Below are 25,131 nucleotides of genomic sequence, written 5' to 3'. Positions count from 1 at the left end.
GTGCCCCGCCCCCTCCCAGCTTTTGCGCCTCTCGCTTAGCGCTATCCTCCTGTCCCCCTGCCTCACCCCAAAAGAGCTGCCCGGCCTGCCTGGTGTGGCGGCTCCTCCATCCACCCCGCTCTCCATGCTGGACCCTTCTGGAGCAGCTGCGCCCTGGCCCACGCTCCAGCCCCGACTTCAGCGCACGCGGTGTGGACCCACGAGGGATCCAGCAGTGGGCACCGCAGGAAGACCCGGCCCAGGACCCGAGGGACAGGGCGGGGGCCAGCCCCGCCAGGGGCAGGGCTCAGCCCTGGCTGCTGTTTGCTGGGAGCAGTGTTTGCTCGCCTGGGGCAGGGGCTGCCTTCACACCGCAGCTCCTCCAAGCAGGGAGCTGGGGCGCCGAGGGGCAAAGCGCCCCTCTGCACAGGAGTGCCCGGCGGCTGCAGGGACCCTGCCCTCCCTTTGTCCCTTCCTGAGCAGCTGACCACAGGTGGTGGTGGGAGCGGGTCTTAGCCCCCGGAGCCCCGGCCCTGCCCGCCTAAGGACCAGCAGCTCTGTGGGAGCAGTCAGCTCCGGGGGCCTGGGGGAGGACAGTGAGCCTGCTGGACCAGGGCCACCCTGGGGGAATCCTGAAGGCGTCCCGGCTTGTGAATAGTGCCAGGCTTTCCCCCAACGAGGCCACCAGCCCCCCGCGGAAGACACACTCCCTCCCCAGACCCTGCCTCTCCCAGGGGTGACCTGCTCCTGGATTCGGGGTTTTATTGCAGTACTACTTTCTTCTCGTTGGTGATATGATGAAGTGTGCCCTTGCTGAAGATGTGACACATACAGAAAAAAGGCTCACCTGGACTCCCAGAAAAGCCCTGCCAACCAAACAGTGGGGCCTACAGCCAAACGCATACTTTTCAGTTGCTTTTTTCATACTCAAGTCCTAAATCACGAGCATTTCCAATGCACTTAATTTAGAAGTGTGAACCCATAAACTACTTGCTGCATACTCACGAGCACCTGAACTGAACTACAAAGGGCCATGTCTTCCTGGCACCCTGGTCTCGATCGGGCTGTGATCTCCCGAAGCTTCTTTCGGCCCCCACTGCCGCCGTCCCGTGGGGCAGACACCACGTCCCCTTCCCACGCCCCACGTCCCCGTGGCTTCTGGAGGGAAGCTGGCGGCCACCCTGCGTGGCCCTCCCGCCCGGTCTGCTCCCTGGGGCCCTGCGTCCTCACACCAGGCAGGACCGTGTGCCCTGCAGAGTGCACTTCTCATTTGCTGCTCCTCACTAGCCCTTCAGCAGATGCCCAGATGAAACCCTAGGTCCACCAAGCACTAATCCACCCTGATTTAACTAGCGCACGCCACGTGAATCGCAAGCCCTTCAACGAGCTCAATTAGGAAAGAGTTAAAACCTATTTTCCATAGAGTCCGACGAAAAAAAAATTCCATTCCATAAAACTGGCCACTGCACTGTTGAATTTTCCTTTTCAGTTAAGACTTCAAATCCAAGGAAAGGAAATCAGAGGAGACTTCAGGAAAGCGGCAAGCTCGCTGCCAGCGCCCCCCAGTACATGGGCAGGGCCCGGTGTTACTGGATAAAGTGTCACCCTAACAGCTCCAGAGCTGTGTGGCCGCAGAATGGAGCAGAGACCCTGTGCCACCCCTGCAAGCAGTGGTAGGTGGCTCCAGGACAAACAGCCCTTTCAACCCCAGCCAGTCTCCCTCTTAGAAGAGAAAATGGGAAAGGGAGAAAAAAAATCTCGGCTTGCAGCCAGGGGGTGATTCGCAGGCCCCAATGCCCACCATCCGCATCTCGCCCCTCTTCCCACAGGGGCGCCTTCCCCTTTCCTGGCTATTAAAAAATAAATCAGCATCCCACCCGCGCCTCCCCATGACAGAGGTAACTGGCATTCAAAGTGCACACAGGGCCCTCGGTTGAGAAGCACACACCCCTGGAGCAGCTCCAGGGACAGCCCGGCTCACATGGTCACTGGGGAGCTTTCAGGGACTTGCTGGCGGCTGCGGCCCCGCGGAAAGGAAGGGAAGGCAGGTTCCTGGTGCACAAGCGCCTGCACCTGCGCATCTCACGATCACAGCACGGAGGCGCCGTGAGAGCGGCTGCACCGCATTCCTCGGGCAGTGGCACCCGGCTTCTGGGCACCTGGACACGTGCCACGACCAGCTCGGGGCCCTGGGGTCTGCCTGGCCCTTAACTGAAGCAGGGGCCCCGTACCCCCGTGCCCTCCGTCATGTCATCCCAACATCCTGTCTTAACGAGCACCTGCGAGCAGCGGGCAGGTGGAGGGGCTCGCCTCCCCTCTTCCCATGTCTAGGAGGTGCTGGGACAGAGGCCAGGCAGCAACAAGCAGGAACGGAGGCTCCCTGTGTTCCCGGGCAGGGCCCGGCAGCTGGGTGAGGAGCCGGGGAGTGCCCGAGCAGGACAGAAGGTGGCCTTGGCCCTCAGGTGCGCCCAGGTGACGTTCCACAAGGAATCAGGCAAACAGAGCAGCTGAGGGCCCCGACCGGGAACCAGGGCTCCCTGAAGGCAAAGAGCAGAAGAGGCCCTGCTGGGAAGGCGGCACTGGGGGGAGCCCGGAGGCTGGGCGGCGGGTGCCCCTGAGCGCTCCGAGGCAGTCCGCGCGGTCAGCCCATCGTCCCCGAGCTGCAAACGGGGAGGCTGGGGGGCAGCGGGGAGCCTGCCCAGCACGTACAACTAGAAATATCTGCAAAGGGAACCCCCCCGCCACTTCCCTGCAGTTCTACATACACTGAACACAGGGGCGTAAAGAAACAGGGAGCATGAAGCAACGCTCCCGGATTGAAAACCCAGAAAGGGTTTTTGTTCTGTTCCCTTTTAAACACGTAGGGGTCACAGACTCCTCTTGGTCCCGGCAGGTGGAGCTTTTGGGAATCCTGGATCTTTGTCAGCACATGGCGGCCTGGAGCTGCGCGGTGGCTGCACAGACGTGTCCCCATCCAAGCCCCTCGAGGCTAGATCAGGAGTTACCCGGAGCCCTACGTCAGAGAGGAGGAATTCAGCACCCCCTCCCTGGGGGGGACCACACACCAGGGAGGGGACACCACAGCCCCCTCCCGTGGGGGGACCACACACCAGGGAGGGGACACCACAGCCCCCTCCCGTGGGGGGACCACACACCAGGGAGGGGACACCACAGCCCCCTCCCAGGGGGGACCAACACACAGATGACCTGCCCCGTCACCGACGACGCCACCGTCCTCTACAGAGGCGCTCCCCTGTGACAGACTGCCGGGATTGTGGCCGTGCCCTCTCGGCAGTCTGGGTGATTCCAGGCCCCGGCTGGGAAGCACAGATCCCAAACAAGAGTCGGGCTGCAAATCCTGACACTCAGGCCTCACCCCTTCCCTGGGAAATCAAAACCCATTGGGGGGAGACCCACTTGTGAGACTTTTTTGTTTTTTGAGGTACTGGGGGCCAGGGATTGCACCCTGGACCTCGTATGTGGGAAGCTGGGGCTCAACCACTGAGGTGCATTGGTTTCCTGAGTTGGTTTTTTCATTTGTTTTGCTTGTTGTTTGTTCTCTTTTTTCAGGAGGCACTGGGAACTGAACCTGGGACCTCCATGTGGGAGGCAGGCACTCAACCACTTGAGCCACATCTGCTCCCGGTGGGCGTTTTTTAAAACTCTCCAGTGTTTCCCCATGCAGCCATGCTTGAGAACCCAGCAGTTCTGCCCCTGGATTCATGCTGGAATTTCACCAAGCACTTTAAGAAAGAAGAAATGTCCACGCCCAGGCCACAGCCCCGACAATTAAATCAGAACCTCTGGGAGGTGGCAAGCAGGCACCCGCACCTGCTGAAGCTCCCAGGTGATTCCAGAGAGCAGCAAAGGTTGTGACTCCTGCTGAGGATTAGACGGGATGACCTCCCACTTTAAAACACGACCTTCATTTTTTTATCTGGGCTGCTGGGAGGTAAACTGCCCTTAGGCTGTTTATCTTCACACTAAGGGACTGGAAACGTCCTGCGTCTCACACGCATGCGCAGCAGGCTCTGGAAATTCCCATGCATTCCTGGCAGCAAAAGCTGATAATCTCCCAAGACTGCTTCGTAGTTATTTTGAGGCCTCCTGATTTCGGCTTGTTAAAATAAACACCTGTACCTTCTGAAGAGCGAGTGTGTAAGGAGAAAGGAGAGTGTGACAATAAAAAGCCTCTAAGGCTTCTTGGCTTAGAGGTCCCCAGAAGTGATTATAAGGAGCTCTTCCCCCTAAACTAAAATAGAGACCCACTCCCCAGGCCCTGTGACACACGGCGACCTTCTTGAAGGTGACGTGTGGTCCTCTACAACATGAAAGCGTAGATTATTGGCTGAGTAGCAACGTACTCAAAGCCGAGCCAAAAACAACTTTCACCCAGGCAGGGACGGCAATCAAGAGAACTGCGTGATCTGGGCTTCGATGTGTTTTTGCTTATTTGAATTCATTTTCTTTTTCATTGCCTCTCTTGTTCTTGGAATTGTTTGGTTCACTTCACAGACTTACCTACAAGCCTCAACGTGTCTTAAGCTGCAATGCTCGCAGCAAACGTCTCTCTTCCTTGGTCGATGGATGACAAGAAGACGTGCCCCCCTGGCCAGCAGCTGGGAGAGCCAGCGCGCCACTCTCCAGCCCGATGCCTGCGCGGGCATCCGGGGAAGCCCAGAGAGGGCTCTCCGCTCAGTCTAGGTCCACATGAGGCCCAAGGAACAAGGGGCATGACAAAAAAACAACTTTTCAAAAAGGTGCTGCTTTTGGTTACCAGTACTTGGGAGCTGTTGGCATGACCTGTCTCTCCTGATGGATGGAGCATTTGACAACCATACACCCTTAGGTTAGAAGAATTAGCAATCCTCACTGAGCAAAGGCCTCCAGGATTTTGTCCATTAGGAGATCAGCTTCTGTGATGATCAGGCTGTTGTGTCAACCTGGCCAGACAATTGTGCCCAGTGGCTTGGTCAAGCAAGCACCGGGCTAACTGTTAACACAAGGGCATTTATGGACTTCAGTCACCATTGACTCTACTGCAGTGGTAAATCATAGATGGCTGGTTATAATTACATCAGTCAGGGACACTGCCATCAGCAATGAGTGGTGCTTAACCCAATCACTTGAGTGCCTTAAAAGGGGAAGTGATTCTAGCACTGAGAGAGAATTTCCCAGCTCATCTTTGATCAGTCAACATCTCCTAGACCTTATCAAGAACCTTCACTCGACTTTCACTGGGGCCCCTGGTTGCAGCCTGCCTGCAGAACCTGGACTTGTGCCTCCCCACGGCTGCCGGAGAGACTCTTATAGAATCGCATACTACAGGTATCTCTTGTTGATTCTGTTTCCCGAGAAAACCCTGACTAATACAGCTTCTTTCCAGTCGAAGGCCAGAGCCCCCACAGACATCAGTTGCTTGCCGCAGCCACTCAAGTCAGGGGCCAGGGGCTTCCAAAGTGGCATTTCAAAACTCGGAAGGGTGGTGACTCCTCAACAAGTTCAATGTAGAGTCATCATCGGACCCAGCAGTTCTATTCTCAGGTATTAAGAACTGAAAGCAGTGCTCAAATTAATACTAGTGCACAAACGCTCATCTATGGCATTATTCCCAAGAGCCCAAAGGTGGAGATAACCCTTGTCAACTAACCGATAAATGAATAAGCAAAACATGGGGTAGTCACGCAATGGAATGTTACTGAGCCATAAAAAGGAGTGCCGTTTCGAGTCACACTATGACAAAGACCAGCCTTGAAGACATTAAGCTTGGCTAGAGACCAGCCACCAAAGAGCGGTGTCCTAGGATTCCAGTTCTAGGAAATAAGCAGAAGAGGCAGACCCACACAGGCAGATGAGCGGCTGCCGGGAACGGGGCAGGGGGCGAAGGGAGGGCCGCCTCTGGGGTGATGGAAAGGCTCTGGAATGACATCGTGGCTGCACTAGAGCCACCGAGCTGGACACGGTGAACTGCTTAGCACTATACATTTTATGTATTGTATTTTACCACACACACACACACGCAAATATACGAGCGGGGCGATTACTATTTCCTAGGTTGGGCCAGCCCGAGGATTTTCACCTTGAAAGGCACATTATTTCAATATAAATTCCTTTCCTTTTATTTCTCCATTAACATCAGTGTTAGGATGTTCCACAGATTTTCTCTGAAAAATGCGGTTTAGGTCGTCTTATGTTACCTATGACTATTCATCTCAGGATAGTAAACATGGCAGTGTTATTAAAACAGAACTCTCGGGAAACGGATGTGGCTCAAGCAATTGGGCTCCCACCTGCCACACGGGAGATCCATGGTTCAGTTCCCGGTGCCTCCTAAAAGAGATGAGCAAGATAGCAAGCTGATGTGATGGGCAGGCATGGCAAGTGGACACAACAGGATGACAGAACAAGAGACACAAGAAGAAAACTATAATGAGAGACACAACAAAGTAGGGAATGGAGGTGGCTCAAGCGATTAGGTACTTCCCTCCTACATTGGAGGTCCCTGGTTCGGTTCCTGGTGCCTCCTGAAGAAACAAGGAAGACAAATAGACACAGCAAGTGTAAACAGCAAGGGGGTGAGGAGAAATAAATAAAAATTTAAAAAAATGAAACTTTAAAGAAAGATAAGACAGAGCTCGGGGCCCGAGAGGGTGAAGGAGCATGGCCACAGGCACATGCTGGAGGTCCAGAAGCAGCAGGCAGCAGCCGAGGGCGAGGCTTTGGAGGGGAGGGGACCCTCCGGGTGCCCCGGGGCCTCGCATACAGGGCCTCTGGCGTGTCGGGGGTGGGGGGCTCTCAACGGCGACAGTGCGGGGCCTGAGAAATGACGGTCGCCGGTGCCAATGGGACACACTCTCAGATTCTTCACTTTCAAATTTGGTTTCACGTACTAAAAGGAGGTCACCATAACAACAGTTTCCAGTGATGGCTGCGCACATCTCATTCCACATGTTCTCCAAATTGGAAATGCGCAGTCCTCTCCGGCACAGCGCACGGACTCGGTTATCAGATATGGACTTGTGTAAGCGTGTCTGCCGACAGCCACGGGCCAAAGGGACCGCGGAGGGACCGTGGAGGGACCGCGGGCCGTCCAGACCTCAGGCGGGAATCTGTCTTCAGCCCACGCGCGCCACGTAAACACCTCCTTGCCCCGCAGCTCGCTGACGGGGAGGTGAACGGAGGGAGGATTCTCCTCACACCTGCCATCACAGAGGGGGTGGGCAAGGGCCCTCCCGGGACCGGGCACCAGTTTCCTGAGCCTCCCGCCATCGCCCCTGGTTCCTCTGTTTTCACGCAGTTCCTGCTTTCGGGACGCTCGCCCCTGGGTGGGCAGAGTGTGTTTGGAGGGCGAGGAGGGGGAACCCAAGGAGCCCCCGCCCCCCATGCTGCTGGGAGGGGCAGGCGGGCAGGGGAAACCGCAGGAAGAGGCAGCCCCGAGCTGGCCAGCGACGGTCAGGGAGAACCTCTGAGCGCGCAGACCCCGGCGCGGGAGAGCCGACCTTGGGTGAACCCCCGACCCGACCGGGTGACCAGTCCGACCCGACACCGTGCCTTCCGAGGCTGAGCTGCTGCACCTGGCGGAGCCACGGCACCAGGGTCGGGGCCCGGTCCCACTCTGGGGGCACAGCCTGGCAGCGGCCCGCTTGGGGACCCGGCCCCGCTCTCAGGGCACAGCCTGGCGGCAGCCCGCGTGTGAACCCGGTCCCGCTCTCAGGGCACAGCCTGGCGGCAGCCTGCGTGAGCACCCGGCCCCGCTCTCAGGGCACAACCTGGCGGCGGCCCGCGTGGGGACCCGGGCCCGCTCTCAGGGCACAGCCTGGCGGCAGCCCGCGTGGGCACCCGGCCCCGCTCTCAGGGCACAGCCTGGCGGCGGCCCGCGTGGGGACCCGGCCCCGCTCTCGGGGCACAGCCTGGCGGCGGCCCGCGTGGAAATCCGGCCCCGCTCTCGGGGCACAGCCTGGCGGCGGCCCGCGTGGCCACCCGGCCCCGCTCTCGGGGCACAGCCTGACGGCAGCCCGCGTGTAAACCCGGCCCCGCTCTCAGGGCACAGCCTGGCGGCGGCCCGCGTGAACACCCAGCCCCGCTCTCGGGGCACAGCCTGGCGGCGGCCTGCGTAGTGACCCAGCCCCGCTCTCAGGGCACAGCCTGGCGGCGGCCCGCGTGGGGACCCGGCCCCGCTCTCGGGGCACAGCCTGGCGGCGGCCCGCGTGGGCACCCGGCCCCGCTCTCGGGACACAGCCTGGCGGCGGCCCGCGTGGACACCCGGCCCCGCTCTCAGGGCACAGCCTGGCGGCGGCCCGCGTGATGACCCGGCCCCGCTCTCGGGGCACAGCCTGGCGGCGGCCCGCGTGGGGACCCGGCCCCGCTCTCGGGGCACAGCCTGGCGGCGGCCCGCGTGGGCACCCGGCCCCGCTCTCGGGGCACAGCCTGGCGGCGGCCCGCGTAGTAACCCGGCCCCGCTCTCGGGGCACAGCCTGGCGGCGGCCTGCGTAGTGACCCAGCCCCGCTCTCAGGGCACAGCCTGGCGGCGGCCCGCGTGGGGACCCGGCCCCGCTCTCGGGGCACAGCCTGGCGGCGGCCCGCGTGGGCACCCGGCCCCGCTCTCGGGACACAGCCTGGCGGCGGCCCGCGTGGACACCCGGCCCCGCTCTCAGGGCACAGCCTGGCGGCGGCCCGCGTGATGACCCGGCCCCGCTCTCGGGGCACAGCCTGGCGGCGGCCCGCGTGGGGACCCGGCCCCGCTCTCGGGGCACAGCCTGGCGGCGGCCCGCGTGGGCACCCGGCCCCGCTCTCGGGGCACAGCCTGGCGGCGGCCCGCGTAGTAACCCGGCCCCGCTCTCGGGGCACAGCCTGGCGGCGGCCCGCGTGGGGACCCGGCCCCGCTCTCGGGGCACAGCCTGGCGGCGGCCCACGTGGGCACCCGGCCCCGCTCTCGGGGCACAGCCTGGCGGCGGCCCGCGTGGGCACCCGGCCCCGCTCTCGGGGCACAGCCTGGCGGCGGCCCGCGTGGGGACCCGGCCCCGCTCTCGGGGCACAGCCTGGCGGCGGCCCGCGTGGTGACCCGGCCCCGCTCTCGGGGCACAGCCTGGCGGCGGCCCGCGTGGGGACCCGGCCCCGCTCTCGGGGCACAGCCTGGCGGCGGCCCGCGTGGAAATCCGGCCCCGCTCTTGGGGCACAGCCCGGCGGCGGCCCGCGTGGAGACCCGGCCCCGCTCTCGGGGCACAGCCTGGCGGCGGCCCGCGTGGAAATCCGGCCCCGCTCTCGGGGCACAGCCTGGCGGCGGCCCGCGTGGGCACCCGGCCCCGCTCTCGGGGCACAGCCTGGCAGCGGCCCGCGTGCACACCCGGCCCCGCTCTCGGGGCACAGCCTGGTGGTGGCCTGCATGGAAACCCGGCCCCGCTCTCAGGGCACAGCCTGGCGGCGGCCCGCGTGGGCACCCGGCCCCGCTCTCAGGGCACAGCCTGGCGGCGGCCTGCATGGGCACCCGGCCCCGCTCTCGGGGCACAGCCTGGCGGCGGCCCGCGTGGGGACCCGGCCCCGCTCTCGGGGCACAGCCTGGCGGCAGCCCGCGTGGGGACCCGGCCCCGCTCTCGGGGCACAGCCTGGCGGCGGCCCGCGTGGGCACCCGGCCCCGCTCTCAGGGCACAGCCTGGCGGCGGCCCGCGTGGAGACCCGGCCCCGCTCTCGGGGCACAGCCTGGCGGCGGCCCGCGTGGAGACCCGGCCCCGCTCTCGGGGCACAGCCTGGTGGTGGCCTGCATGGGCACCCGGCCCCGCTCTCGGGGCACAGCCTGGCGGCGGCCCGCGTGTGGACCCAGCCCCGCTCTCAGGGCACAGCCTGGCGGCGGCCCGCGTGTGGACCCGGCCCCGCTCTCGGGGCACAGCCTGGCGGCGGCCTGCATAGGGACCCAGCCCCGCTCTCAGGGCACAGCCTGGCGGTGTCTGTGACAGAACCACAGGCGTCTGCCTAGAAGGTGGGCTGCGCAGTGAAGGGCAGGGCTACGGCAGAGCAGACCTGCAATTCTAGTTCGCCAGGGCGCAGGAGCTCCGGCAGAGGGAGGAGGCAGCGAGAACACACGGACGGCCCGCGGTGGAGACACGCCGAGGCGGGCGAGGACACAGACGCATCGGTGAGGAAGGGACTTGCGGCACGGTGGCAGGCGGAGCTCCGCGGTGAAACCCGTGTTATTAAAAAACAAACAAGGAGCCTTATAAAACGTAAATATAAACAAATCTACAGAGATTAGTGGTTATGTAGGGCAGCAGAAGGGTAGAGGGATTGAGGGGTGACTGCCCAGGGGTGCAAGTTTTTTGTTTCTGGAGTAATGGAAATGCTCTAAAATTGACTTTGGTGATGAATGCACAACTCTGTGATGATACTAAAAGCCATCGATTGCATGGCAAGTGAATATATCGCAATGAAATTGCTAAAAAAAATTAAACAGCGAGCGCTAAATCCTCCAGAGGGTGCAATGTAGCTCCAGTGGTTGAGCACCTGCTTCCCTCGTAGGAGTCCTGGGTTCAATCCCCGGGACCTCCTATATAACAAAAACCAACTCTCGCTGGGAAGTGGGAGCAGCCCAGTGGTGGAGCACCTGCTTCCCGTGTACAAGGTCCTGGGTTCAATCCCTGGTACCTGGAAACGGTCCTACTACCAGCAAACAGCAAACGAAGCCCCTCTTTAAGAAAACCTATGAAAACTCGGTAAGAAAGGCAAGGTTCTGTGGTCTTTGACCCAAGACGGTCCCCCACCCCTCAGGCAAGGTGGAAGCTCCACTCTGACCACCGCAGCCGGGACCAGGGCTGCCCCTCGCCCAGCTCCCCACTCAGGCTTCCCTCCCTGCCTGTGGCAGAGGGCAGGGGGCCTCCTTCCCCCAACGCCCACCCGTGGATGGAGGCGCTGCGTTGGCAAGGGCGCCGAGGATGCTGGGGTCCCTCCTCAGCTGGAGAAGCAGCCCCGAGCTGCCGCCACCTCCACCACCGCGAGCTCCGAGGAGCCCGCCCCGACCTCACCCCAGCTCCAGGGCCGTCTCAAAGACTTTGCCCAGAAGTAGGGCATAAAGCGGAGCACCTAACCTCTTCCCAGAGGAACTGGCCCCGTCTGCAACAAGAGCCGGAGACGGTTCAACCTGAGAGGGCTCCCAAAGAGCAGAGGGGGCAGTGTGGACACTGGGGGGAGGCTCCTGGGGGCTAATGAAAACACAGCCTCGCTGCAGGCTGGCTGGCGGGACAGAACCCGGAAAGGAGGTGGCTGGGAGCAGCGCATGCGGGGTCAGCGCAAGTAGCGAACACTGTCCTCAGAAACTCGTCCAGCTGAGGAGGCCCAGTCTGACTAGTTTACAGGGGAACTGATGCCCCAAAGCTCTCCTGTAAACAACAGGAATCGCCCAGCAATTAGCGGTGTCTGCCCACGGGGTGCGGTGAGGGAAGGAGTGGGCGAGGGTCAGTACCATTGTCACCCACGCGTGGCTCTGGCCTGCCAAGACTGTGCCTCCAAGGGGCAGCTCCAGAGGTGGGAGTGGGACGCAGACTTCCCTAAAACCACCCACCCGCCACTGAACAAATAAGCAAATAGGTCCCAGAGAGGAGGACGGGGTTCCAAAGGAACGTATTCAATGACTGAAATGGAACAGACACGTGTCTACAAACTACTGAAACTGACTCCAGAGGAAATGGAAAAGCCGAAGACGGAATCGGTCATCAAAAACCTACGCACAAAGAAACGTCCAGGTCCCGAAGCCTCCACCACGGAATTCTGCCAAACAAAGAATGAACCCAAATTCTCCACAAACTCCTGAAAACCAATTCACCCTAGGAGGCCAGGATCAGCCTGATACCAAAACCACACGCAGACGCCTCACTGTCAACAAAAGTCCTCAGCCCAATCTTAGCAAGCCAACCCGAGCACCTCCTACAGTGAATGACACACCACGACCCCGTGCGAGTTACCCCAGGGACCGGAGGTGGGCTTAACGTCTGAAGACAAAATTAACGTAACCATCCTATGAATAGAACAAAACACGAAAACCACAGGATCCCCTCAATTCTACCCTCTCCTGATAAAAATACCGAGTAAATTATAGAACACCTGCACCTCCAAAAGGGAAAGTGAGAATGTACCGCCTGCAGCAGAGCGGGGCGCTGGTCCCACGGCCCGGCCTGGTTTTGGGGTTGATAAGCCTGGAGTGGAGTCCTCAAGGTGTGGAGCTCACATCGCCCAGGGCACCCCACCCTCAGCTGTCCTGGGTCCAATCGCCCGGCCCCGCAAAAGGAAGTGAGGTAAAACACGGGATGAATTCTGTCCCCCAAAAGGTCTTTAGAAGTCCTAAGGCCCCGGCACCTCCGAACGTGACCTTATTTGGGTCAAGGTCACTGCAGACGGATTAGGTACCTCAGGACAAGGTCAAACGGTGGAAGGCGGGTCCTTCAGCCGAGATGGAGAGAGAACAGGTGCGACGACTGAGGCAGGGATGGAGCCGGTCGGGCATGAGCCAAGGACGCCAGGGACCCCAGCACCAGGAGAGGCACGGAGCCCGGCAGACCCCGGAGGGGCGCCACCTCGCCCCGGGAGCCCGAATGTGGCTGAGCTGGAAGCGATCCGGTCTGCGGTACTCCGTTTCCACGGAAACAAGGCCACGCAAGGCAAGGGCTGGCAGCCCGGGCAGTCAAGCCCAGGGCAGGGGCCGGGAGACCTGGAGGGAGCCAGTGCCAGGAGCAGAGTGCCCCATTTTAAAAGGGGCTTGGCGGGATTCCAGCTTTTGCGCAGGACACAGGTTTCCGGAGAACATTCGGACACCAGGCGCGAATGGCCTCCCCCAGGCCCGGGAGACAAGAGCGTGGCTGTGAGGTGGGGGCCACACGGCCACCGGGCAGGGGACGCACGGCCACCAGGCAGGGGACGCACGGCCACCGGGCAGGGCCGTCCCTGGGTGCACCGGGGCAGTGAGCAAGGCGGACGCAGCTCCAATTCCGCATTGCTGTGTGTGTGTGGGGGGGTGACGGGGCTCTTGCGGGCGGCCAGGCCGCACCAGCGCTCACCGTGGCACCCTCGACCGACACCGTCCTCGTCATCCGGGATTACATCTTGCCAGGAGCAAGGAGAACGTCTCTGGAGAAGCCTACCAGGTGCCTTCTGGATACGCAACTTTTTTGTCTCAGAAATAACAAGACGCGTGGCGGGTGGGCTGCAGCCACCAGAGCCGGGGGCACCGCAGAGCAGGCCACCCGGCATCCCCCAGAGCACCTCGAGGTAACACTGTTCCCCACCCCGAGGACACGGAAGTGGCTCTCCCCTGCGCTTGCTCCAGGCGTCCCTGCGAGGCCTGCTCGCCACACCCCCAGGGTCACGCCACACCCCTAAGTCGGGAAGGAACACCAGGGAGCGGAGGCAGAGGGGGGCAGGGAGCAGGCCCAGGCACGGGCGGGCACCCACGCCACGCCTGGCCTCCCGTCCGCAGTGAGCCTCGGGCGCCCCGCAGCCCCGGTGCCCGCCCTCCGCTGAGCCTGCACAGCCCCCCCGACCCCACTGGCGCAGAGACGCACGGCGCCTCCGCGTGGGCCGCTGGCCGCCTCCCGGGCAAGCCCTTCAGCTGTGCCACCCGTCTATTGTCGGAGAGTGAAAATCCTCTAATCTCAAAAATGTTCGTTTTATAATAAAAGGAATTAAAGAGGACCCAAACCTTTTCTTCCCATCTTAATCCCCCCTTCCTTTGCACTCCAATTTTCATCTTGATTATAGACAAATCAAAATTTCAATGATTGTTTATCAAGTGATTTAAACATAGCCACTCAAAGGGTGGCAGATATGAAGTGCCTTTTGGAAAACCAGAGCAAGGAATCACTAAGTACTGAATTCAGTCGAATGAAAAATATATTATAACCTCAAGAGGCCATTATACTTTAGCTTGAAACTTGAAGTTATTTTCCCCATACGTGCATTCATGTCTGAAGATAACTCAGGCACCTTCAATCTTTTCCAAATCTCAAAAAAACACATTTAATCCAGGAGAAAAGACTTCTGATTTTAATTTTTCCAGGCAATTCCCTCCAAATTGTTTTCATGGGATAGGTCATGGCCCAAGAGAGAAAATTCCCATTTACTTTTTCAGCTCCGAATTTCACCAATGTCTTTGCTGAAACCAGTTAACACCTCTAAATCCACCTGGCCCTGCGGTTGCGCACCTGCTACTCTGATGATTATTAATGGCTCTATACGGTGGGATTACAGAGTTTGGTAATCTACTCCTAGGAGACCTCAGCTCCTTTTTCCTCCCAGAAAATGATACAAAGGGTCCAAGCGACTCAGGGATGCTGGCTGGCACCCAGGGTATTCACGTATGCTCTCTCCACAAGAGAGGAGCGTGCAGACACTTCCTCAACACTTTTCCTGGCCCCGGGGTAATGGTTTCCTTGTAAACAGACAAAGCTAACAGAAATTCACAGGGATGATCAAATGTGCCTGCCAGCATCAACCCATGCTGCTCAGCTGCGAGGACAAACAGCCCGCAAAGCTGGGGTGCCTTCCCCGGACTACCCAGCTTTCGAGCCACGCCAGGCTGCCGTCCAAGCCTGCGCAGCCCTAAAGAGGGTGTCTACCCCCTGTGCCTACGCGGCAGGGCTCTAGCTCCAGCTCTACGACTACTGCACTGGACAGCTCATCAACCTCTGACTGTGCAGTGCAGCCTGGGTCCACCCTGACCCACTGCCTCTAAAGACCCCCGAGATCGGCTGGCATAAATGCCTCTCTTTTCTCGTCGGCGTTACTGGAGCCCCACGAGATTACATTTTCCTGTTGATAAAGTATTATCTCACAAAGGAGGACCCCCCAAAAAAGGAACAGGAAGCCAAGAAGAAGCGCTAAGTGCTCCTATGCCTTGTATCACTGCTTCTCTCTCTACTTTCAGAGGCTGTGCCCCCAAGAGGAGCCCGTGACCCCCGAGGCACACCCCAGCATGCCAGCACTGGGGGGACGTCCCGGCATTGCGAGAAGCCGACCCTGGCGTCCTGCTCAACGGCTCCCCACAACCAGTCCCGTCTCCCCGAGTCCATCTCTCCGTGGCAGCTTCCCAAGACCGCACATCCCCCCCGCAGCCCCTGCCTCGAACGCCCCCTCCCCAGCCCGCCACCCCTCCCCACCCGCCGAGCCGTCCTCCCCGGCCCCAGCTAACCTCAGCCTCTCCCGGGGACCCTCTTAGTACCTCGGTCCACACAGAGAGCATTTCGTCGTGACCCCGTGGCAACGCTTCCACTGTGCTCACTGGCTTCGGTGGCTCTTGGGTGGCTTTCGCGTCAGTCCAGCAGTCGCTGTCTGTCCACTGTCACCCCTCTGCTGTCCCCAGGCCCCCAGCGGACCCACCCGCAGAGGCCAGGAAGGCGCCGTCCTGCCTGGTCCCAAGCCACCTCGGACAGATTGCGGCAGGCCTCCCCGAACCACAGGCGAGCCCCAGCGTCTGGCCTCGCGGCTGGGACGCTATCTGCGTCATAGTTAAGATGAGGCCGAGTGGAACCAGGGTAGAACGCTTTAGAACTTTAACTGCCTCGAGAGTCCTGTGCCCCCCTCAAGGTGGCTCTCGGGGACCCGGCTGTCCTCTTCATCGGCACACCTGCAGCGCCAGTGTGGCAGCCCTGTCCTCTCACCAACGCTGAACACAGGCCAATCCTGAGCCACCCGGGCCCGCACCACAGAACAATTCTCCTCGAGCAACAGCTTAATTCTCACCGTGAGAAAGGTCTTACTGGGCCCGTTCTGCAGACGTGGGGACTGGGGCTTGGGACGGGGTGTGCCAGGCTCCAGATCGCAGAGTGCTGAGCGGCCGCGCGTGAAACACACCCGGCCAGTCCCGCTCCCGGGCACGGCCTCCGAGAGCCCGGCCCCCCGAGCACGCGGCCCCCTGAGCATGCGGCCCCCCAGTGCACGGCCCCATCACCGGCAGACGCGCGGTGCCGTCTGTTCCCGTGACCTGCGGGGGTTACAGTCTACACAGTCACCGCCATCAGTGCGCACTGAGCCACAACCTTTTTGTCAACCGGGCCACAGATGACCTTACTGAGAGCGTTTCTATTTAAAAAAATAAACGGTGGATGCATCGACAGGGCACTCACGCCAAGGGCACACGCCTGAGCAGCACTCGTCTAACGCAGTGTGTTCCCCGTGGGGCCCCATGGGGCCATTTTAAACCGTGGGAAGAATCACCAACAAAAAGGCGAGGACGCGTGGCACGACACAGGCCACGAAAGGGACGCTTGCCGGTGGCATGCGCGCAGGAACGAGAAGGCGGAGGGTTGCTTCGTGCCACCTTGGCGGGGAACGTGCGTGTCAAACCACCTTTCTCACCACTCCGCTCCCTTCCAGAAACGGCCACAGAAATGGGGTTCCCCACCAACTGCAGCGAGGAGGCAAATTCGCAAATAAGCGAATGAGGGGTGCACCCAATCCCAAGCCCCTCCCGGCTGACTCGGGCAGGCCGTCCGCTTGGCCCACCTCCCTCCCGGCCTCCTGCTGGATCGGCTGTCAAGAAGTCCCAGAGCCCCCAGGCCGCCGGGCCAAGATGCATGAGCGCGCGCGCAAGTCGCCGAAGGGTCAGCCCGCCCACCACGCAGCAGCACGGCGCCCGCGGAGGCTCACCTTGGCGCCTGGGGCCCCTGCCGGCGGCCTCCCCCGCGTCCCTCGGCCTGCCGCTGCCGCGCAGCCCGCCGGCCACCCTGTCCGGGGACGCGGCGCCATTGGCCTGACCGCCGGGGGGGCTCAGGTGCGTAGGGATGGGCTCGAAGGTGGGGTCCAGCTCCAAGATGAGCCTGTTGAGCTGCTCGATGGACTGGTCGATGTCCAGGGTCGGGGAGCCCGGCGCGAGGCTGGCGTCCAGCTCCGGGTTAACGCCGTTGGTGACCGCATCCTCGGGGAGCCGCGGCTGGAAGGCCCGGCCGCGAAGGGGGGGCTGCTGCGGCTCTGGGCCGTCCGGCGTCCCGCCGGTGCCCCTCTGCACGGCCACTCTGCTGCTGGCCCCCCGGGTGGGGGTGACGGGGATCCTGGACGGGGCCGTGACGGGGCCGCCCGGCCTGGCCTCCCCATCCAGCGCAAAGCCGTACTGGTGCGCCGCCACCATCTGCTGCTGACGCACCCAGGTCTGGGTGAGGCAGGCGCTCTGCCCGTAGGCCTGCGTCTCGGCGGACACGGGTGGCTTCCGCAGCAGCGGCGCCGGGGGGCGCCGGCTCCCGAGAGCGCGCTCGTGCGGCGGGTCTGCGGCGCCGGGCTGCTCCTCGCCGGCGTCAGACAGGAGGGAGTGCTGGCTGCTCTCGCGGCCGGGGCAGGCGCCCAGGGTGGCCGAGGGCTGCCCCTCCGAGGAGGACAGGGTCCCGATGCTGTCGACGCTGTGCAGGTCGTGCGGCGGCACCTCGTCGTCCAGGATGTCCGTCTCGCGCTCCTTCGGCTTGGCGTCCCCGTTCACGTGCACCTGGGCCGGCACCACGTGGCGGGTCCCGCTGGCCTGGCCGGGCGCGGCGGTCATCTCCTGGAGGGGGCCCCCGGAGCCCTCGAGGCCGAAGCCGCTGAGGAGCTGGTCCAGCTCCGCCTTCTCCTGGGGGCTCAGGCCCCTCCTGGCCCCCACGGGCAGCCGTTCCTCCGTCCTGTCGGTCCTGACGGAGGTGGTGGAGTGGCCCGAGTCGCTGCTGACGGACAGGGTGTGGTCGCCGTGGTCGGGGCAGCTGGTGGCCAGGGCGGGCTGGGGACCCCCCAGGATGCCGGAATCTGAGGCGCTTTTCTTCCTCACCTTGGCGTAGAGGCTGCCATCCACTGGCCCTTGCGTGTGCAGCACTGCGGGGAGAAAATGGGAGAGCGGTTCAGTCAAAGACAAAAGCGAGCTTCAAACATCGTACAGCTTTTAAATAACTACAAACACGTTCATAACGTACAGTGTAATGAACAGAGGCAGATACTCCTCTAAGACCCCAAGATTTTAGATAATGTCCCGGCCAAGTGAATGCCCAATGACAGAAGAATTCAAGTAAGCAAACCTCTCAGGAGCCAGAATCATTTCTATCTATCCCTGCAAAGAGGATTCCCATTTCGAGTCTCTCGGGAATTCTTCGCGCTTCATCTTTTTTTTTTTTGATGGCTCGCTGTAGATTTCATCAGGATTTTGAACATGTGGCATAGCTCAGCTCCTAAATCCCCAGCGCTCGACTGGAGAGGAGCTTCCATTCCTACCTCTGTCTTACTGCGATGGTTGAATTCACGGGTCAACGTGGCTAGGTTATGTGGTCCAGTTGTTTGGTCAAACGCTTGATTGACATAGTAAAGGGCATTTGGTAATGGATTCACACCATTAGTCAAGTGGTGTAACTGCATCTACAGTCAACAAAGGCGAGGGCCCCCCAGAGACAAGGAAAGTCTCCTCATCCCATCAGCTGGAGGCCTTAACGTGAGAACTGCAGGGTCCCGAGTTCGAATCGCTGCACAGCGGCCCTCTGCACTGGCCCCAGGTGGGAGCTGGGGACGGGCGCAGTCCAGACGCCGCACGCTGGCCCGGCCCTGCCCTCGGTGTCTAAATACCAGACAAACATGAATGGCTAACGACAGAAAATGGTCCCGGGCCTTGGGAATCAGCAGTTCTGTGCAGGAAGCTTTGGGAGATGTTTACTGTCGCCTTCCTGAGGTTGGGACAAAGTGAACAAACAGGACGGGTTTGGTGCTTTGGGACATGTGAAAGCTCCTAGTGGCTTTACTCTCCTCTGTCAGGAGAAGCAACAGAAATCAGTGAAGCTCCTGCAGAAAATCCACGACTTGTCGACAAATCTTGTTATGAGGATGGTTGGCTAATCAAGGTGACACTGAGTAATCCTTCAGAACTTGATGAACTAACGAGTGAAGAAGCAAGGGAGAAACACGTAAAATCTATTGAGGAGTGAAAGGGGAATGCCGAAATAAACTAGTCTGAAGCAACTTAATCCAGCAATATTTTAAATTACTGATGGATAGAGATTTATAAAAGCAACTTTTTAGCAATACTGACATAAAAACAAAACACTTGTTTCAACTGCCTTTCAACTGAAAGGAAACACCCCATAACTTTCTAATCATAGCAAGTAAAAACACAGCATGCATCTTCTTTTCACATCACCCTGTGATTCAGGACGAGGATCTAGTTATACTCAGAATTCATGAAACCATCTAAGGTAAAAATCACGTGTAAAAATTAAGTAATTCGAGGGCGACACTGCTACCTTAAGCCTTCCGTAACACTGTAACTACGGCTTCCATCCATCCCTGGATTTGGGTCAAAACACTTCACATCTTCATTGGAAATACTTGGGGGTGGAGGTAAGTTTTTGCTGTACGATGTCATGCGAGGAACAGCGCCATCTTAATTCTGCAATATACTGTGTTTTCACTCAGTGATGCTGCTACCATCTGTGGAAATGGTAATTTAGCCCCAAATCTGGTTTTCCTTAAGCAAAGATCTAATTTCCCAATACTATAATCAAAAATAAATTCACTAACTTCAAAAAAAAGAACTGCAGATATCAGGGGTCAGAGAGAAGAATGCCTGCCCGTGCTGCAGCCAGCCCCGCCTGGGAGACAGGACTCCGCCTTCCCCAGAATGTCCAGCCAGTGGCCCGCCCTGCGGAATTCAGACTCGCCCAGCCCCACAGTCACGCCAGCCGATTCCTATGACAAATTCGTGTGTCTACCTAAGGGCTGCCGGTTCATTTCCCTGGAGAACCTGAACGACACACCTGCGGACATTCGTCGAGCATCTCGCGTGCCAGTGAACAGGGAACCTGCCACCACTCTCACCCCCTGGGCCCGGCTAAAACCTAAATATCTAACAAAATGAGAAGAGAAGGTCAGGAGCTGTCCTCGGCCCTTCCCATCCTAGGGCCCGGCAGGTCCCAATGGTCACAGCAGGACCAGAGAAGACGGGTGGCAGATTATGACGCTCCGTTCACGGTAAACCCGAAAGGTCAGGAAAACAACACTTAGGCCTGACACGTGGTGGGAAAGCAGCCCGCTCTCACCGGCCTTCATCGGCGCCAGGGGGACGCGCGGCAAGGCCACACGCTGATGCTGCAGGCCCCGGCCCACGCCTAGGCTCCCAGGAGACGGTGGAGCCGCAGGCCTCCTCCAGGGCTGTGGACTGGTAGGCAGACGGGACGTGGGGTGGCCCTACCGAGCCCGAGCCGGCGCGATCCCGGATCCGCCGCTGTCCGCAACACTAGGGCCCGGCCACGGGATGGCGCCGTCGGGGTTGGAAACTCACCTGGCGGCGCATCCAGACCAGACCCTGTGCGGCCCTGAGCCCTTGGCCTGCACAGCACGTCCGGGCTTTCTTCCCGTGGCAACTGCACCAGTGGGCGCCGGCCACAGCACTCCCCAGGCAGAGTCGCCGACTCCCACCGAGGGAGAGCCCGGGGGGGCAGGGGCGACAGGGCACGCCCACACCATCGGCCACATCTTCAAAGAGGCGGCGCAGGGATGCGTACGGACAGGCCTGAGCTGGCCTGCCTACCAAGGCGCAGTGACCAGTGTCCTTACTGAGAGCCGGCTCAGCGAGGGCACAGGCCCACACTTCCGGCACATTCACAGCTGCACGACCCAGCACATGAGATATCACTGACCCCGTTTAGTAGGTTAACTGAGGCTCAAAGAGATTGAACGACTTGCCCGAGACAGGACGGTGCCCGCTGGCGGAGGGGGCACCGCACCCAGGGCTGTGGGCCCCGGAGCCACCGTCCCACCTGCTGGGACGGCCCAGAGGCCGCGCGCAGAGCCCCTGCGCCTGGCCCCGAGAGAGCGAGGTGGCACTGTGGTTGGCGAGGGGTTGGGGCTGCCCCCATGGCCTGTGCCCAGGAGGTCCACTGCCCCGGAGGAGAGCTGTGAGCTGTTCTTCAGGGCGCGGGAGCGCTGCTTCACCTCCCTGGCGCTGTGGAGATGAAATTCCCACTCGGCCCGCAACGTGGGGCAGGGTCCAGGCCGGGTGTTCAGACCACGGGGCCTGGCTCTCCATTTCCCTGCGGGAACGGCGGCCCCTCTCGGCGCAGTCTTGATGAAGTCCGCAGCCCGGCCCTCGGAAGGGCAGCCAGACCGACCGCGGGTACATCCCGAGCCCGCGCCTCTCCCGGCCCTGCTGCCCCTGCACAAGGGCTGCCTCGCGCCTGCCCCAGGGCCTTTGCTCCGGCGTTCTCCCTGCCTCAAAGCTGCTGCAGCTAGGATTTACTCGCTTTTGCCCCCCGGGGTATCCCCAGCAGCAGAGAACGGCCCCTGGCACCCGGTGGGCATTGCAGACTGAGTAAGGGAATGTTCTAGCTTGCGTGCACATGACAAAACCGGGGGAGCTATTCTAGAAAGAAACGCAGCTGCCTTCAAAGGCAATGAAAGCAAAAATCAACCAACCACCAAAAAAATAAACACACAAACAACAAACGAGCAAACAAGGGTCTGACGAGCCCACAGCCCCAGGGCCCCCAGCCGTCCAGCATCACACAACCTACTGCGATGCGAGGAGCACCGGAGCTTCCCGGAGACTCCGGAGACTGCAAGGGCCACCTGCTCCTCCCGCTCCGTGCTGGTCTTCAACTGCCACAGGAAACGAGTCTGGACCCCAATATTCCAAAGGAAACCAAAGCTGTGATCCTGGAGGTTAGCCCGACGTGCCATTCGAACAAAGTGGAAGGCAAGAGGACTCGGGGTTCTTCCAACATCGCCTCTGTAGACACTGCGCTTGGACCCGGAAAGCGCCAAGATGGGTAAGAAACGTGTCTCTGCATACAGTAGGTGCACAACAATGCATCTCTAATCTGATCTCCCTCGGTCCTCTCTAATCCCCACAGCTCTGAGGCGCAGGGCCTGGTACCCGAAATGTGCGCGGAGAAAACGGCAGTGATCTCATCGCTACGGCTTCTGTTTGTTCCTCTGAGACCCATTGGAAAGCAGCAGGCCAAAAGTAGCCCAGGGAAACACAACTGGAAGTGAAAGAGCTGGGCCGGTTGGGGGGGGCCACATGGCCTGGTTACTGCCAAGTTCTCCACCAAAAAAAAAAGCCACGGCCTCGTGGGAAACCCCAAAAGCTTTAGGCGTACCTAACAAGCATCCTGTTTAACTGTGCCAGGTTGTCGTACATGATGTTCACGGTTTAGGAAAGTGATCCAGAGAGTAATTTTCCAGACCCAGATCAGAGAAAGGACGGAGCCCAGCAGGCTCGCTCCTGGGGTCCGGGGCGCGGGCGGTGGCTGGGGTCCCAGCCGCGCCCCCACGGCAGGGGAGGGCAGAGCCTCGGAGCCGGGCCGGCGCGGGGGGTCCCGCGGGTCCACCCTGCCGTGCGGCCAGGTGCAGGAAGGACAGGCAGCTTCTGGGAAGCGGAATTCAGGGCTTCATCCACTCTTTGCTTTAAGGAAAAAATATTTAAATGGCATAGTTTAACTTTTTCCTTGTGGACATTATCTTTGAACTCTGAGTGCAAAGGGAGTTGTGGGATTGGAATCAATCCTCTCTCCGCCCCTGAAGAACCTGAGGGCGAGAGGAGGGAAGGGACTGGTCCAAGGCCTCTCGGCGGGGTACGGAGAACTAGAGCCTCGACTTCCCAGGCACAAGGGACCATACTCCTCTGCCTCCCTCGCCCCTCTGCTTGGCCCTCGCCTCCACCCAGCGCAGCAGAGGGCCGCGCCTCTGGGGGGGGGGGCGGGCTCCCAAGGGCCGAGCTCCCCGAGTGCCACGCCCAGGGCCTTTCTGCATTGTCTGGCAGTAACTTCCAAGCCTAATTAAAAATGAGACAGGCATCAACGCAGCTCTCCTTACCTCTGCAGAACAGCGAACCGGGGAGTTCATCTGGAAAAGCACTCAAAGGAAAAAGGCACGGAGCAGACCCGCCCGTCTCACCCAAGCACAGTCCCGCCAACCACAGACCTTCTCCGCCTGCCCCGAATGGCAGGCGCAGCTCCACCTAGACCCCCCTGCGCCCTGCACGTGGTTGGGGGCATTCCCGTGAGGAGGTAAAGAGGCACTCAAAAGATACTTCAAAAGCATTAAGAAAATGGGGCAGAACAAAAAAAAAAGGAAGAAAAAAAGACAACCCCCTCCCCATCCTGGCTGGACACCAGCACCAAGGCCCGCCCGCGCCCGCAGGTGTCACAGCCAGTGCGCAGGGAGGACCGGCCTCGCACCCTGCCTCCTGCCCAGCACGCACAGTCAACGACCCAAGAGTCACACGCACTTATAGCATGTTAAACGTCCAACTAGCCACTGGACTTTCTCAGGAAAAAAGGTGATCTGAAACTAAGGAGAAACCTGACAGATTTTGTCAGGACAAGCCACGGAGCTAACCCATGCGCCCGCCCTGCGAATGTGCTATTTTTGTGATAGGTTTACCTGAAAAGCAAATTTTCATTTCAGAAGCGCTAACGGCACCCCTCCTCCCCCCGTAAGTCTTCAGGGACGAAAAGGGGAAAATCCCTCTCCGTGAGCGTCGCAGGAGGGCAGGGGCCCGCCAGGACCAGCCGCAAGAGCAGCTCGCCTCCGTCCGGGGGTGACACTGGCTCCGGGAGTGGTGGAGGGGCAGGTGCGCTCCCAGGACATCCCCATGGACGGTGGGAAGAGGAGAACGGGCAGGCTGCAGCAGCGGCCATCCGCCCAGAGGGGCTGCTCTCGGGGGTCCTGCTAGGGGGCGGCGCATTTCCACGAGGCCGAGAACGCTGGAAAGGCCCCTTGTCTAAGAGCTCAAGGCGCAGCCTAAAGCTGGGTCGATTTTTAAGCACCCCGCACGTGCCCAGCACTCTGTTCTGTACCAGGGAGCTCAACTCCCAAAGCTGCTCTCGCAGGCCCAGAAGAGCCCGTTTTACAGGGGAGCACACAGGGTCTCAGAGACGCTCTGCTACTTACCAGAAAGCTTGAAAAACAGAGCTCTGGATGCAAACCCAAATCCAAAGACCATGCTCTCTGCTCTTTAAAAACATTGGAACCCCAAAACTGACCAACCCCATGTACAGGAGATGAACACATGAATGCCAGAGAGGAATTCTGAGGAACTTCTGGAAATAAGAATCTAAAGCATGCTTCCTACACACACGCTCACACCCGCTCACACCCTGATACACACGCATACCTGCTTATTCACACACGCTGTCACACACACACCTCTCAGAAACATCTCCCCTGCAGCCGACGCCTTCCTCCCTAACTACAGAAATGGCTCAGTATGTGGGACAGAAACCTGCGTTGTCGCGGCAGCTGTGTCAGTGGCCCCAACTTCATGTTGGGTTTCCTAAACTACAACCGCAGGCGTGTCACTCCCGACGGCCTGCACCAGGCAGGGACCACAGAAGAGGGAATCGCGCGGAGGAGGATGGACTGTGGTTAACAGGACAGATACGAGGACGTGCTCTCATGAGCTGCAGCAAACAGGGTGTGAACAAGAGGGTGGTGGTGGGAAAAGCCCACCCAGTGCTAACAACTGGCTGGAGTTAGTGGTAAGATTGTTTTTTATCTTTTTTTTTTTTAAAAGATAAATCACACAAAATTTTAAATTAAAAACGTGAGGTTCCCATATACCCCACTCCCCACACCCCCTACTCCTCCCATATCAACAACCCCTTTCGTTAGTGTGGTACAGTCACTGCATTCGGTGAGTACAGTTTGGAGCACTGATGGACTGCAAGGATGACAGTTACATTGTAAGTTCACTCTCCCCAGTCCATTCAGTGGGTTACTGGCAGGATTTATAATGTCCAGCATCTGTCCCTGCAATATCATTTAGGAGTTACTGGTATTCTACTATAGGACTCTTGTGAATCTAGCAATGGAAGAAATTATATCTCTGATGTGGAGACAGTGGCCACGGGAGTTGCTGAGGGCAGGGAGAGGGAAGAAGAGGCGTGATGTGGGGGCATTTTCAGGACTTGGAGCTGTCCCCCATGATAGGGGTAAGATTTTAATGATAATGCTGATCATTATCATTACCAATGTTCCACAGCAGGGCAAGGTGTCAGTGCAGGCAGTCAGCGGGGATGGGCGGGACTCCTGGAGGGTATGTAGCATTGTTTTGTAAGCTCACAGCTTCTCTAATTAAAGAAGAAAAAAGCAGGGGTTTGTTGGAGGCTCTGCAGCCCATTCTCACAGCTAAGGACTTGGGGTGCAGCTTGCCTTGCGTGCGGTGGGTTTCCTCCC

General features: G+C 59.9%; 1 protein-coding gene across 5 annotated transcripts in view; it reads right to left on the bottom strand.

Moving 5' to 3' along the window:
- Nucleotides 1–25,131, bottom strand: part of TNS3 (tensin 3) — a 358,050-nt gene that overhangs the window by 72,163 nt on the left and 260,756 nt on the right. For all 5 annotated transcript variants that reach the window (XM_071215053.1, XM_058296654.1, XM_058296655.2 and 2 more), the window contains one exon: nt 16,603–17,787. In XM_071215053.1, coding sequence (XP_071071154.1) covers nt 16,603–17,787 — 1,185 coding nt within the window. The remainder of the gene's footprint in view (nt 1–16,602; nt 17,788–25,131) is intronic.

This window comes from Dasypus novemcinctus, chromosome 5 (genome assembly GCF_030445035.2).
Source record: "Dasypus novemcinctus isolate mDasNov1 chromosome 5, mDasNov1.1.hap2, whole genome shotgun sequence".
In the NCBI taxonomy this organism is placed as follows: Eukaryota; Metazoa; Chordata; class Mammalia; order Cingulata; family Dasypodidae; genus Dasypus; species Dasypus novemcinctus.
This window is presented reverse-complemented; position numbering and strand designations above follow the sequence as displayed.